This window comes from Lepisma saccharinum, chromosome 11, assembly GCF_977018435.1.
Source record: "Lepisma saccharinum chromosome 11, izLepSacc3.1, whole genome shotgun sequence".
NCBI lineage: Eukaryota > Metazoa > Arthropoda > Insecta > Zygentoma > Lepismatidae > Lepisma > Lepisma saccharinum.
In genome coordinates this window covers 80,708,099-80,720,729 of record NC_139239.1, presented here as the reverse complement: position 1 = coordinate 80,720,729, position 12,631 = coordinate 80,708,099, and the positions used below count along the sequence as shown (strand labels likewise).

General features: G+C 32.5%; 1 protein-coding gene across 2 annotated transcripts in view; it reads left to right on the top strand.

The window, feature by feature from the left end:
- The window catches only part of LOC145994943 (uncharacterized), a 103,658-nt gene that overhangs the window by 82,707 nt on the left and 8,320 nt on the right, over positions 1 to 12,631 (top strand). For both annotated transcript variants that reach the window (XM_083131457.1, XM_083131458.1), the window contains 3 exons: positions 5,422 to 5,439; positions 9,415 to 9,639; positions 12,023 to 12,183. In XM_083131457.1, the coding sequence (XP_082987583.1) occupies positions 5,422 to 5,439; positions 9,415 to 9,639; positions 12,023 to 12,183 (404 nt within the window). The remainder of the gene's footprint in view (positions 1 to 5,421; positions 5,440 to 9,414; positions 9,640 to 12,022; positions 12,184 to 12,631) is intronic.

Genomic DNA, 12,631 nt, shown 5'->3' with positions numbered 1-12,631 from the left:
ACATACTGCTAATATGCACCTTTTTTTACAATTCATGCTGATTTATAACAGCATTTCAGCAAGGTAGTGCACAATCAACAGGCATGATATAATGCATGCAGTCAATAAATAGCATAGTTAGTAATTTATACATGTATTCATGTAATTAGGGTCAGTGGAATAAAACTTTATTTCACTACATTTAGCATGCATCAGTAACTTCATGTAAGCAAAGTTGATACTTCCTTGCTTACATACTGACAATATGCATGTAAGGAGAAATATTGCCTTCAAGGAGGTAAATATTGTATATTCTCTGTACGTTTGTGGTTAGCATGGTAACCATAATTAATAATCAATCACATCATACTTCCCCCAAAACAAACTTTTGATTATTTTTGTCCCAATGTGATTAGATTTATTTGCATCACAAATTCTATGAAATGAGAAATATTTTTATTTGTGAATATTTGAATTGAATGTTATGAAGAATACTTGTTGCACACATGCTGGAATTTTGTAGTTATGTGCAAAATTAAAACATAAACAAGATCACATGTTTCTCTCACATTTCTTTTGCCACAGTCCACTCTTTTTTCTTAGTATATCTAGTATATTTTATGATTATTAATCCTGAGCAAATTCAAACATGCTAACTTTCCATTCCTCATGGGACAAAGCTCTAAATTTCTCATAATCAAACTCTTAAATCCTTCAAACACATTTTTTCTATTGCATCTTGTCATTTATCATGAGTGCAACAGTTACCTGTTATTCCATGATTCTCTTTGCTGAATTATTCATGTCTCATATTTTTCATAATATTTCTTATTGTATTTCATCATTTGACTTCTTCAGTGTATAGTTCAAGCTTTACTGCACAAAATTTTCAAAAATTGCTAATTTTCACTTCAACAAGTTTCAAAGTTTTTGAGAAAAAATTACAAAATTGTTATAATTTTTCTTGATATATATTTGCGATGCAAATAAATTACTTTTTGAAAAAAGAGAAACAAGATATTTTGCTTTTTGATTGTCTCTTTCATTTTTTTGGGCAGCTTTTCCATTTTGTTCTGACCAGTGCAATTTTTTGAACAGCTTCAGTTTAAACTGCTTAGACCAGTCTCTAGCCTCTCTTGGTGCAGTATCTATTTCACCAGGCATGTGGAGGGAAAGGTTTGAGCAAGTTTACAATATTTTTTAAACATTTTTTAGTAATTTTAATTTTTTTTAAAGGTGCTTTGATATGATATTTCATTTTATAGCCACTTTTTGTGTTTAGGGATATAGATGGTTATTAAAATGAAAAATATATGAAAACAGAGGTGCATTTGTATAAGGCTTATGCATTATTATGCAATGTTTCGATACAATTTTAGCAAATTTTTGCAGGGGTGGTGGAAGTCAGAGAAGCCAGATCTTTGCCAAACATTCAAATACAAGTTTTTTTGCACACTAATGGATTCATCCATTATTAACAAAATATTAATTTCTTATGGTCATACAGATATCTTAAAATGCCATGCTATCATTTTGCAGCTGTTTCAATGTTTGAACCCTGGAGGGGCATATTCAGCCCATTTGAAATTGAATATTAAAATAATCTGAACTTGAAACACCCCCAATAGTGCTGTGTTGTCATATTGTAATCAAAGGGTCCTGGGTTCGATACCTGATGGAGGCACATAGTGATTTGGATCCCACTTTAAACTGTAGGTCTAGTCCCGATTAGCCTTACTGTGCATAAAGTGGACTTAAAACACCAACTCAATCAATTTATCAATCAAATATTTTTCCCAATTTTTCTACCAAGGTCGATGTTTTTAACCTCCTAGTTCCTGAGGTGGTCTTTGTGTAGTATCTTTGTTGTTAAACCTGATGTCTGGATTGGAATTTCAGAATTTCTGCTAAGATTCCAACAAGAATATTTACCAATATTTGTTACAGTTGTCCAAAAATAAACCTTCGTGAAATATTATTTTAAAACTTCAAAAGTTTATATGTAGTATTTATAGCATACAATTTGAAAAAAAAGAAAAAAATACAAGAATAATAATAATAAAAAATTAGTGAATGTAACTAAGTACTAACTTTAAAAAGGCACAAATATTTCCTTCCATCACCCTTGATTGTGTATGCCACTATACATGTAGATGCCTTATATTAAGTAATTCAATGTAAGAAATAATGAAGAAAAAAAAATAGTATATGTGCATATATATTTGAATGTAACACATTCCAATGGAAATTTGATACATAGAAACTTGAAAAATGTTTATTTTTCACTTTATTATATTAATTTATGCATTATTAAAACAGAAAAGGTCATAGGGAAACTTAACAGAAACTGAAAAAATTATTTCATTCTGCTGCAATTTTGAATTTTTAGTGGAAACTGAATTGGCACGAAATTTAAGAATTTTTCAATTTCTGTTGAATATTCCCAAGAAACTTACAATATCTTACATAGATGGTAGTAGATAATTTGCTTCATAGGTAGGTTACTTTTTCTGTGTACTTTAAGTTATAAGATTGCAACTAAAACACTCAGTTACATGAATTATGCCCATATGTTTTACAATGGTAGAAGCTCTTCAACATGTAGTTGTAACATCTGTGAGTTTCCAAGAAATAGTATTCATTTTATTGTAATTCACTTAAGTTCAAGTACATATGTAGCCTTCTTAACATATTTTTTCACATTTAACATTCCACGTTACTGATAATGACAAGAACCATTGTTTGACTGCAGAATTTCACTTCTCTTGCATATATTCATTTTTTTATTTGTGGCTTTTCAAAAATTACTTGGTTTGAAATGACAAAACATGAATTTTTGAATTTCAATTAAATTTAACAATAATCTAGTAATTCTTTTTACAAGGATGTAAGGGAATAATTGCATTGTGATAAGCACTATTGGTGAAGTTTTTCTTGAATATATCATTTGTGTAATTGATCATATTTGTTTTTCGATGGAATCTTTTGAAAGTTGATTAATAATTTCATTATAGTATCAAGCATATTGCAGATTGCTAACAATAGTAACTTCACTGCATGCTCATCTCTTATAACAAAGAATTACAGTGCTCTTTGTCTCTGTCTATTATAATAACGTTCTTTCCCCACATACTTTTCATATTTTTACTTTTGCTTTCAACTATATGTTGATTTTGATCCAAGTTTTTTGGGAGTGGCAAATTCATATAATTTAACATGGCTTGCATGCATAGTACATTAGAATCGAATGCTTCAAGGGCATTGATCATTTGTACATGTTTATTAAGTGAGTTTTGAGTGCAGCCATCCAGATGTAGGTACATTATACCTTGTAACCTAAGACATTTCTTTTAGGTGGTTTAGATACATATTTTTATATGCCTCATTCTACAATACACTGTAAAATTTTATCTCTTAATGATTGAGAGTATTTGCTCAATCAATGGCATTTTATTACATTTTACAGTATGTATATGTAGAAAGAATACAAGGAAATTATTTTTTTTGTTCAAAAAAGTATAAAGCACTTAATTTTTGGTTCCACTGGCCATAATTAACCAATGTCCTATTTCTGAACTCATTTAATTCAATACACAAATTTTTGTGTTCATAATAATAATAATAATAATAATCCTGTGCGTAACAGCCCATGAAGGGCTTTGGCTTACCTACCACCTGCTGGTCTCCCTCCCACACTTTCCTTCGTCACCTCTAAGCATGGAGATCTTCAACCAGGATTGGAATAGTCGGGGGTCAGCCCGACGTATCCCCAGCCGTTGTAGTAAGCGACCAGATTACACTTACTCATTCGAACCTTCCCAATTTCCTCATGATGGTGGGTTGCCACCAGCCCTATACACAGGCTGAAAATTCCCAGAGACTGAACCTGGAATCGAACCCATGCCGTCCCGCAGCCGCCATCCAAAGCAAGGTGTCTTAGACCGCACGGCCACGGAGGAGGACTTTTTGTGTTCATAGATTGAGTAATCTCCCCACTTATGCCTAGGCAAGTTACAGTTATACATAACTAGAACAGTCATATACTACTAGGGACGTTCAATATATAAGTTTCCCTGTGCTATAAAATATTGTATAAAGCAATGCCATTATAAAGAAGCACATGTTTCACAATCGCCATTCTTCGTCTACAAGGAACAACAATCGATTCGTTATCAGATGTGAAGGTGCTTGCGCTCAAGGGCGAAAAGTAAATGCTTGTTCGGAAAATGCGGGCTCGCGTCATAAGGAGTTCAGAAGCATGGATTGTAAGGGCGTTCTGCTTATGGACTTTTTGGAACGAGGAAGAACAATTAACGCTGACCGTTATTGTCAAACATTGCATAAACTGAAACACGCAATTCGACATAAGTGACCAGGTCTCCTGTCAGCTGGTGTCATTCTTCTTGACGATAACGCTCGCCCCCACTCAGCAGTGCAAACACAACACAAAATTGAAGAATTTGTGTGGGAACAGCTGCCCCACCCTCCATACAGCCCCGATTTAGCGCATAGTGATTTCCATCTTTTTCCGGTGTTAAACGGTGGAACAAATGCCTGAATCTCTATGGGGATTATGTGGAGAAGTGAGGAAGGATCCTCCTACACATATGTATAGTTTTCTAAGGTATCTTAAAAATATTTTTTTTTACAGCATACGGAAACTTATATATTGAATGACTCACGTACTTTGAATTGTTTATTACTTAATGTTGTTTTCCTGTCACTTTTAGCTAATTAGAACAATGAGGATGAATGATTAGATGACACTGGAAGAACACATAGAACTCCCATGCCCAGGCTAGGACTCAAACTTTTTATGTTTCATGATAAGATCAAAAGTCAGCCACTTAAGGCAGTCTTCCTACTCTCTGTCCATAAATATATTATTCATCTAAAATGACATGCAACGAAATAGGCTGTAGAATCTTTTAGTAAATTGTTCTGAAAGTCCATTTATAACAATATGTTACTTTCATGTGTGTGTGTCTTTGTGTGTGTGCATATGAGCAAATACTTCTATGCTAATATAGATGTAGGAATTTGGTATATATCCACACTACCCAAGATTTTTACTATTAACCATCTTTTACATCAACAGAAATATTCTACTCTTGCATTGTTGAAACCTAGACTTGGGGAAATACTTAACTCTGCAATTATCTTGTGCATTACTTTCTTAAGTGCCTGTAACCCAGAATTATATAGTTTATCATTAACTTGTGGTGTTTTTATATCATGTGGTAGAATTTATAACATTGTAATTATAATGTTTTTGAAATTGGGCAAAGAAAAATTGTAGTTTTATTAACAAGATCTAGTATAGCATAATCATACTAACTCCTATCCCTGCTTTCTGTGTCTTGTTTCTATTTTGCTCCACTAACTGCGTTTTTACTTTCTCTAACCTCTTGTTGGTGACATTGTTGGATCGAAAATGTGCAGGAAGCTACAGTGGAAGAAGTAAGTGTATTTAGGGTAATAGTAAATGATGTACATGTGTGTTGAGGTCCATGTTAGTTGTTTGTGTATGATATTTATTATGTTTCATAGTAGTGGAAGTAGAGTAGAGATGTTTTGTGTTCCCAAGTGGCTTTCGTGGTGCTTTTTCTGTGTCTTCCGCATGTATTTGCATGCAACTACTTACCACTTTTTTGGTTTAAGTAAAATTAATTATGCAAGCACATTGACATGCAATAGGGAGTTATCCAAATATATGCAGTAGGTGTTAGTGCCACACGGTAATGTGTTTGATGTGCTTAAAAATATACATGTAAAATAGTAATTTAATTTTTATCATGGGTAAAAATTTTTACTTTAGTTTGAAGAAGTAGTTTTGTGTTACTCTAAACTTTCATGTACCCTTATGGTTGAAACCACTTTTAATTGCAGAGTTTACTTTATATGAAGCAAATGCATGTTTGTGTAGCATCATTAATGATGTCTACTTTTATTTCTTGATGAGCCGCAGTGGTCTAGTTTGTAGATTGTCTGATTGCCATGTGGGAGCCCCGGGTTCAATTCCTGGTGTGGGTGAGTTTTTCCAGCCTTGTCCCCTGCATAAAGCTGCTCTGGGGTTCACCCAGCCTCAAATAAATGGGAACCGGGGGAAGGGGTTAAAGGAGACTGGAGAGTGTGCTGATTACATCATCTCCAAAATGGCCGAGATCGATAATGTGTGGGAACCTTCCCCTACATCCCCTAAATGTGCCTTCATGGTGTGGTGCTATATGCATGGGGAACTTTACTTTTACCTTTACTTTTATTTCTTGAGATGAAGTAGGGACGTATCAATATGAAATTCTTGCTAATAGCAATAAAATATCAAATAAAAATTTGTCAGTACCAATAACCAGTATTCTACTAATTTCATATAAAATTGCAAATGATTTGCAAGAAACCTGGGCATGTTATGCCTTCTCTTAATTAATGTCTATAACAAGATGACTTTGTTCATTTTATCTTAGAAAAATATACTACATGTTTAGACATTTAATTTACAAACCCAAGGTATGTTCATAGGAAGAATAACGAAGGGACAGAATTTTGCTCTAAATGTTAGACTATACAGAAATATTGGATTTTGAAATTAATTTTGCCAATGAACTGATATATCAGTATCACAGTTGCTGATGTGCATATTTCTGTCTTAAGCATTGATGTACTTCCTAAGGTGTTGCTAATATATATAAAATAAACAATATGTTTAAATATATTATTGATTCTTACATGAACATTATTGAAAAAAGCAATTAAAATTTCGTAATATGAAAATAGCTTCAATAAAGGGGAAGCGGAACTTGTAATCAGCATGGTAAAGGTGAAAGAGAATTTCAGTTTCCACAAACTTTTCCTTAATGTTGCTAATGTGTGAAGGCCATTCAGTTACTTAATAACATTTAATGGCTTTAATTGAACAGGACATAATTGTATTCAGATATCCAGAAATTTCTCTCTAAAAATATTTTTCAACCTATCTACACTGGTATATATTAAATCATTATTCTTGTAAATTCTGAACTGGGGCAGAGATTGTAGAAAGATTTCAGTAACTGATAGTATACATTTGATGTGTTATGCTAAGAAAGTAAATGTGCAAAATGAGACTTTTTTGCTTCCTTTAACTCATAATTTATGAGAATTGATATTGGGAGAATCAAAATTATTTTTTTATTTATTTATTTATTTGTTGTAAATAAATCCAAGCCACCCTGGTTATTGAAGTCAAATGACTTGAGGTTTCCATCAGTAAATATATCTTAGGTTCCTCTTGAAGCTTTAAAATTGTTTCTAAAATTGAAATCTTGCTTGATACTGTCAATGTTGCATGCACTAAAATAAAAAGAAATGGTTTCAATTGTTAAGTAGTTACATTAAATTGAGATGAAGTGGGTATCATCAAACTATGAGGATGTGTTAGGTGTAGCAAATAATAATTTTGGTCACAGTATATTTAGTATAGGAAGTCTGTCATTTTATTTTTATGGCACATCTTATCATTTTTTTATCTTTTTTTCAATGGTCATACATTTAATCCTTTCCCACAAAATATAATAATTTTAAAGGCATGAATTTGGATGTTAGATTGAACAGTTCTGGGCTTCATCTAATTTTGAGATGCACTATAATCTGATGTGCTGGAAAGAACATTTTATTGTGTATAATCTTATGATATGTGCAGCATTATGTGGATATTCTTGAGATTTGAAACATGATGGCTGTATTGTAGCCTACCCTCAACTGGAAGATTGGAGTAGTAAAGCCACGTTTACCAGCATTTTCCTTTCGAATTTGTCCATGGCAAGCAGAACTTACAGCGCATCTGGATATTACAGTACGACTTGAGGACTTTCTCAGTGCATCAAACAACTATTCCATTTCTCCCTCTGAGCAAAAAAGAGGGCAACCTCCTGTGTTTATTCTTTAAATATAACGACCTTGAACCACTGGAAACATTACCCCAAATGTTTCTGACATTTTGTAACGAAGGATTTACACAGAAGATGATTGACATTCACAAGTGAGAACCAAGCAGGCAAGAATCAACCGTACAACATTATGATCTAATGATGACCTGAAATAAATAAATAAATTGCCAAGTCATTAACCTAAGAAAATTTTATTTTAAGATGAAACGTTACTTTTGAATTTTTGGTATTCTTTATACAGTGAGCATTCATGAATAATCAAGAATTCCAGCATAATTCTCAATAATGTTATTAACATGAACAAGAAGTTTTCTATCAAAGCAGGACATTACAATGTTTTGGTGTTGTATATTAGAAGATGATCTACTAAATGTTCTTTCCAGTATATGGCATTAGAATCAGTGGCGGATATTAGAATGGGCGAGGGAGGCAGTTGCAGACCCCCAATTTTGCCACTTTTGCCCCTGCACTATGCTACACCCTACCTGCAAAGGGAAATATACTGTCTTTGCCCCCCTCCCCCACAGTTTTGGCACCTTGCCCCCCTCACCGGTTTTGGAACCCAATCACCGCCACTGATTAGAATGCATCTTAATATATACTTAACCAAAATGGAAACATTTAAGAACTTACGTACATATTCAATTTTAGAAAAAAAAAATATTGTTATATAGCTTTAAGTACCCAGTATATTTGATGATAAGTTAAAATATTAAGTTGGAAATGCAAATACTTCCTTATATGCTATTATATTGTTTTGCCATTGTTGTGCAAATAAATTTACAAGCTCTTTAACTAAAAACAATGAACTCGAACAGTAAAAGCTTTAGCAAATTTGAAGTCAATACTAGATGAAACTTTTTATTTTGTTTTGCATGCAATTTGTAACCTATTTTTCTTATATTTATGTGGTTGCAAGGAAATGAAATATTTTTAACGATTCCCTGTATTATACAGACCATAAAGAGAGAAGATTTTCTTCAGAGAATTCTTTTATATGGTTAAGCATGTAATTTAAAAAAAAATGTATTGCGAAAATTAGATAAACTTTTAGATGTCAGAATTCTAATGAAATTTTTGCACACAAGAAGAAAGAGTATTAAGAGCCAAGAGTTGTTACTTTATTATTCAGCTTTTGGCTAATTAACGGTATGGATATATTGTTATTATCACAACTTGCAGAAGTAACTTTGTGTTTATATGTATTGAAACATGTTTTTAGTATAAATATGAGTGTTGTTACATCAGTTAATGAATTTAGGTAGAGTTGTCTGTGTATGAATAATTGTGCTATATTTCAGTATTAATTAGGAAACATGCAAATTATCTGTAATTTTAATTATTTCTTTAGTTTCAGCGTTTGCCATTTTAGTATATTACATCCAATTACATGATATGGAACATTAGGACAGTTATATAGAGAAAGTGAACCTTAGTTTTTAATATTGTCACAGTAAATTTGCAGAGTGAGGGGAAAGTCTTTAAAATATTCTATTTCTTTCTATTGAAGTTTCCTGGTTAGCTTCATGGTGGATGCCCGTGGAGGTGCAATGAGAGGTTGTCGTCACTCTGGAGTAAGGGTAATCATACCTCCTCGAAAAGCTTCTATGCCAATGAGGGTAACATGCCGTTATTTGAAGAAGGATAAACTCACTCACCCACCACCTCTTATGGAAGGAGAAGCTTTGGCAAGCAGAATTCTGGAATTGGGACCAGTTGGAGCCAAATTTCTTGGGTAAGAATGAATTAATCCGACAATGTAATTGTGTGTTTGCTTTGAAATTTTACAGGATGCAGATCGATATATCATTAAACAGTGAATATAATAACATATCGTTGTGTTTGTAGAGTTGTCAATAATTTTTACTGATTATACTGATAGTTCTCTATTTTTTCTATAAAAAAGTAGGGGAGGGTGGGGACAATTGTAACATTTTTTACAAAAGTGATCATAGGAGATGAGCATTACATCCCTGGATCTTACCACAGCACGACAATGTTCTTTGAACCTTCCTCTAACGGTTGGCAAAGATACGAGGTCACTGCTTCTCTATAAATATTTAAAATATGTGTTTGAAAAGGACAATGCAAACATTACATTTTGCCCTATGGGTGGGGTATGTTGTAACAGACAATGGGGTAAAATGTAACAAAGACATAGAGTATGATCCATTGTTTACTTATAACAAGATACACAAAAGTTAAACATATACAAACATAAATACGCTATAGAGTTTGATATGAAGGCAAGTATAAGATAAATGTGTCTTTATGTTTTCGTTATGTGATATAAACCTCAGTTTAGCAAACAGTTATCATCTAAATAAGAACAGTAAACGTAATGAAAACCTAAAATTAAACTTTCATCAGTGATCAGGAACAATGATAACATAAAAATGATTATAACTGTTCACAAACAAATTAGTTTCACCTTTAACTCACTGCTTAGTTCTAAATATTATAATGAACTGTATATAGTAATGTGGAAATTCAAAAATGAAAAATGTAGCCTGATATATATTATATATATGAAAAGGAGAATAGATCAAGTTAGTTTCACCTTTAACTCACTGCTTAGTTTAATTTTCTATCATGCAACAACTTGCATCGATAAATGGGGTAAGTTGTAACACTGTTACATTTAACCCCACCCATTATGTTACAACTAGCCCCACACTCTCCATATTGACTAATATCAAACTTTCAGGAACAATGCTGCACTTCTCGAGTGCCACATTTATATGTTTTATACCCGATACACCCACGCTTTGTTACATATCTTTTGTTTCTTGCTTCCCTTACGCATTTCGATCTAAAAATAAAATAACGAAGATTTCAAAATATTAATCACCATGCAGAAAAATCTTTTTTTATTTCCACACCTTTCCAGCTGCATCCACTGGCTGTTCTAACTGTCGCACAAAAACATGCCTGCAACGGCGCATGCGCTGTGAGAAACGTGTTCCTGCAGCTGACAGCATAAACGTGGGGGAGGCACTGTTACAATTAACTCGCTGTTACAATTGTCCCCACCCTCCCCTACTACTATAAATTTTATCCCTAAAGTTCTCAACTTCCTTTAGCCCCTACATTTTGAGTCTTAGTAAGAAATGAATTTGTGAAAACAAAAGGTAAGTGTTGGCTCACAATTGTTATCAGAGTAAACATATTTTAATAAAATATGTTTATTGTGCCTATATTTTAAACTTAGTACATTTAAGTAAGTAGGGATGGAACAATATTACATTTTGGCTGATACTGATAAATTACTGATATAACTGATAAAGTACTGATATAAAATTTACTGATACCGATATACATTATTCTACTGATCTATATAAAATTCCAAATGGTCCTTGAAGAACTTGAATGGTTCATTGACCTCCTTAATAAATGTATGTTACAATACAAAAGAAGCTGAATATTTAGACAGTTACTTTAAAGAAAGTAGGGAATGGAGTTTATATCTCTAAAAATTACAACAAAATGGCAGAATATTTCACTACATTATGTTGGTAGATATACCAGATCGGTAATATTACCGATAATAAACCGATATGCCTATATTGGCTGATACTGATAGAGTACCGATTTATCAGGCCCTTCCCTAATAAAAAGTGTTTTTCCACTTCATCGCTACATGAATTTTGTGAAGATCATAGACGAGAAGTTAAAACCTGTTGGTGAAATTTAAGCTCACAATAACATCTTGCTGTTTTTATATAACACAGTCATATGTCAATTCTATATTAATGTCATACTGTTTGGCAATATCATATTATAATTCAGTATTTCATTAAATTTTTTGGTGTACTTTTCATTTATGACATTTCATTACATGTTCATTCTGTTTTGAAGTATTTAAGTTTTTGCCCTTGGCGATAAACCTCCTTCATCTTCTTTGTTTGAAGCATTGCATTTATCTTTTATTACTTTTATCAAAAGATGCTAGAAATGAAAATATTTAGACCCAATAACTTTGGGGTATGTTTTTAAAATAAACAAAAATGAAAATATAAAATAAAAAATGTTTATAGCTATTTCTTTTGTCAAAATTTTCCTCAAATTTAGAGTAGAATATTGAGGATTTGTTCTGAGTTGCATTTTTGCCTCACCAGACCTGTGATCATTGAAGTACCACATTTTGGCTCACTTCGAGGAAAGGAACGTGAAATTGTGATCCTTCGTTCAGACAATGGGGAGACATGGCGAGAGCACACATTAGAAGCCAGCGAAGAAGCCATCCAAGAAGTGCTTAATGAGAGCTTTGATGGAGAAGGTTTGTTTTATTATTTTCCTCTTTGTAGAAATGAGATAATTATACATCATGTAAATTTGTAGAGAATGTAGTCATTTTAGAAATTACTGTACCAAACGTTACTGTATTCTACAAATATACATTACATTTTGTACACACAGGAAGGATCCAAGTGTAGGAATTAAGTTATTAAAGAAATTTCTGTAACCATGACTTACACTACAAATGATGTAAGAAATACAAATAAGGGAGTGATATCCTATTTTATTTCCTTGAAGAGAAAATTATAATTAGAAACTGGATTTTAAAGGGAAAAATTTTCCTCTAAAACGGAAAAAAAGGGAAAATTATTGACAAAAAAAGGGAGAAAAGGGACTATATAGTTTTTTTGCACTCCACTAAATGTGTCTCTTTTTATATATGAATGGTATATATTGCACTTTTATTTAAAATAATATTTTTAGTGGAG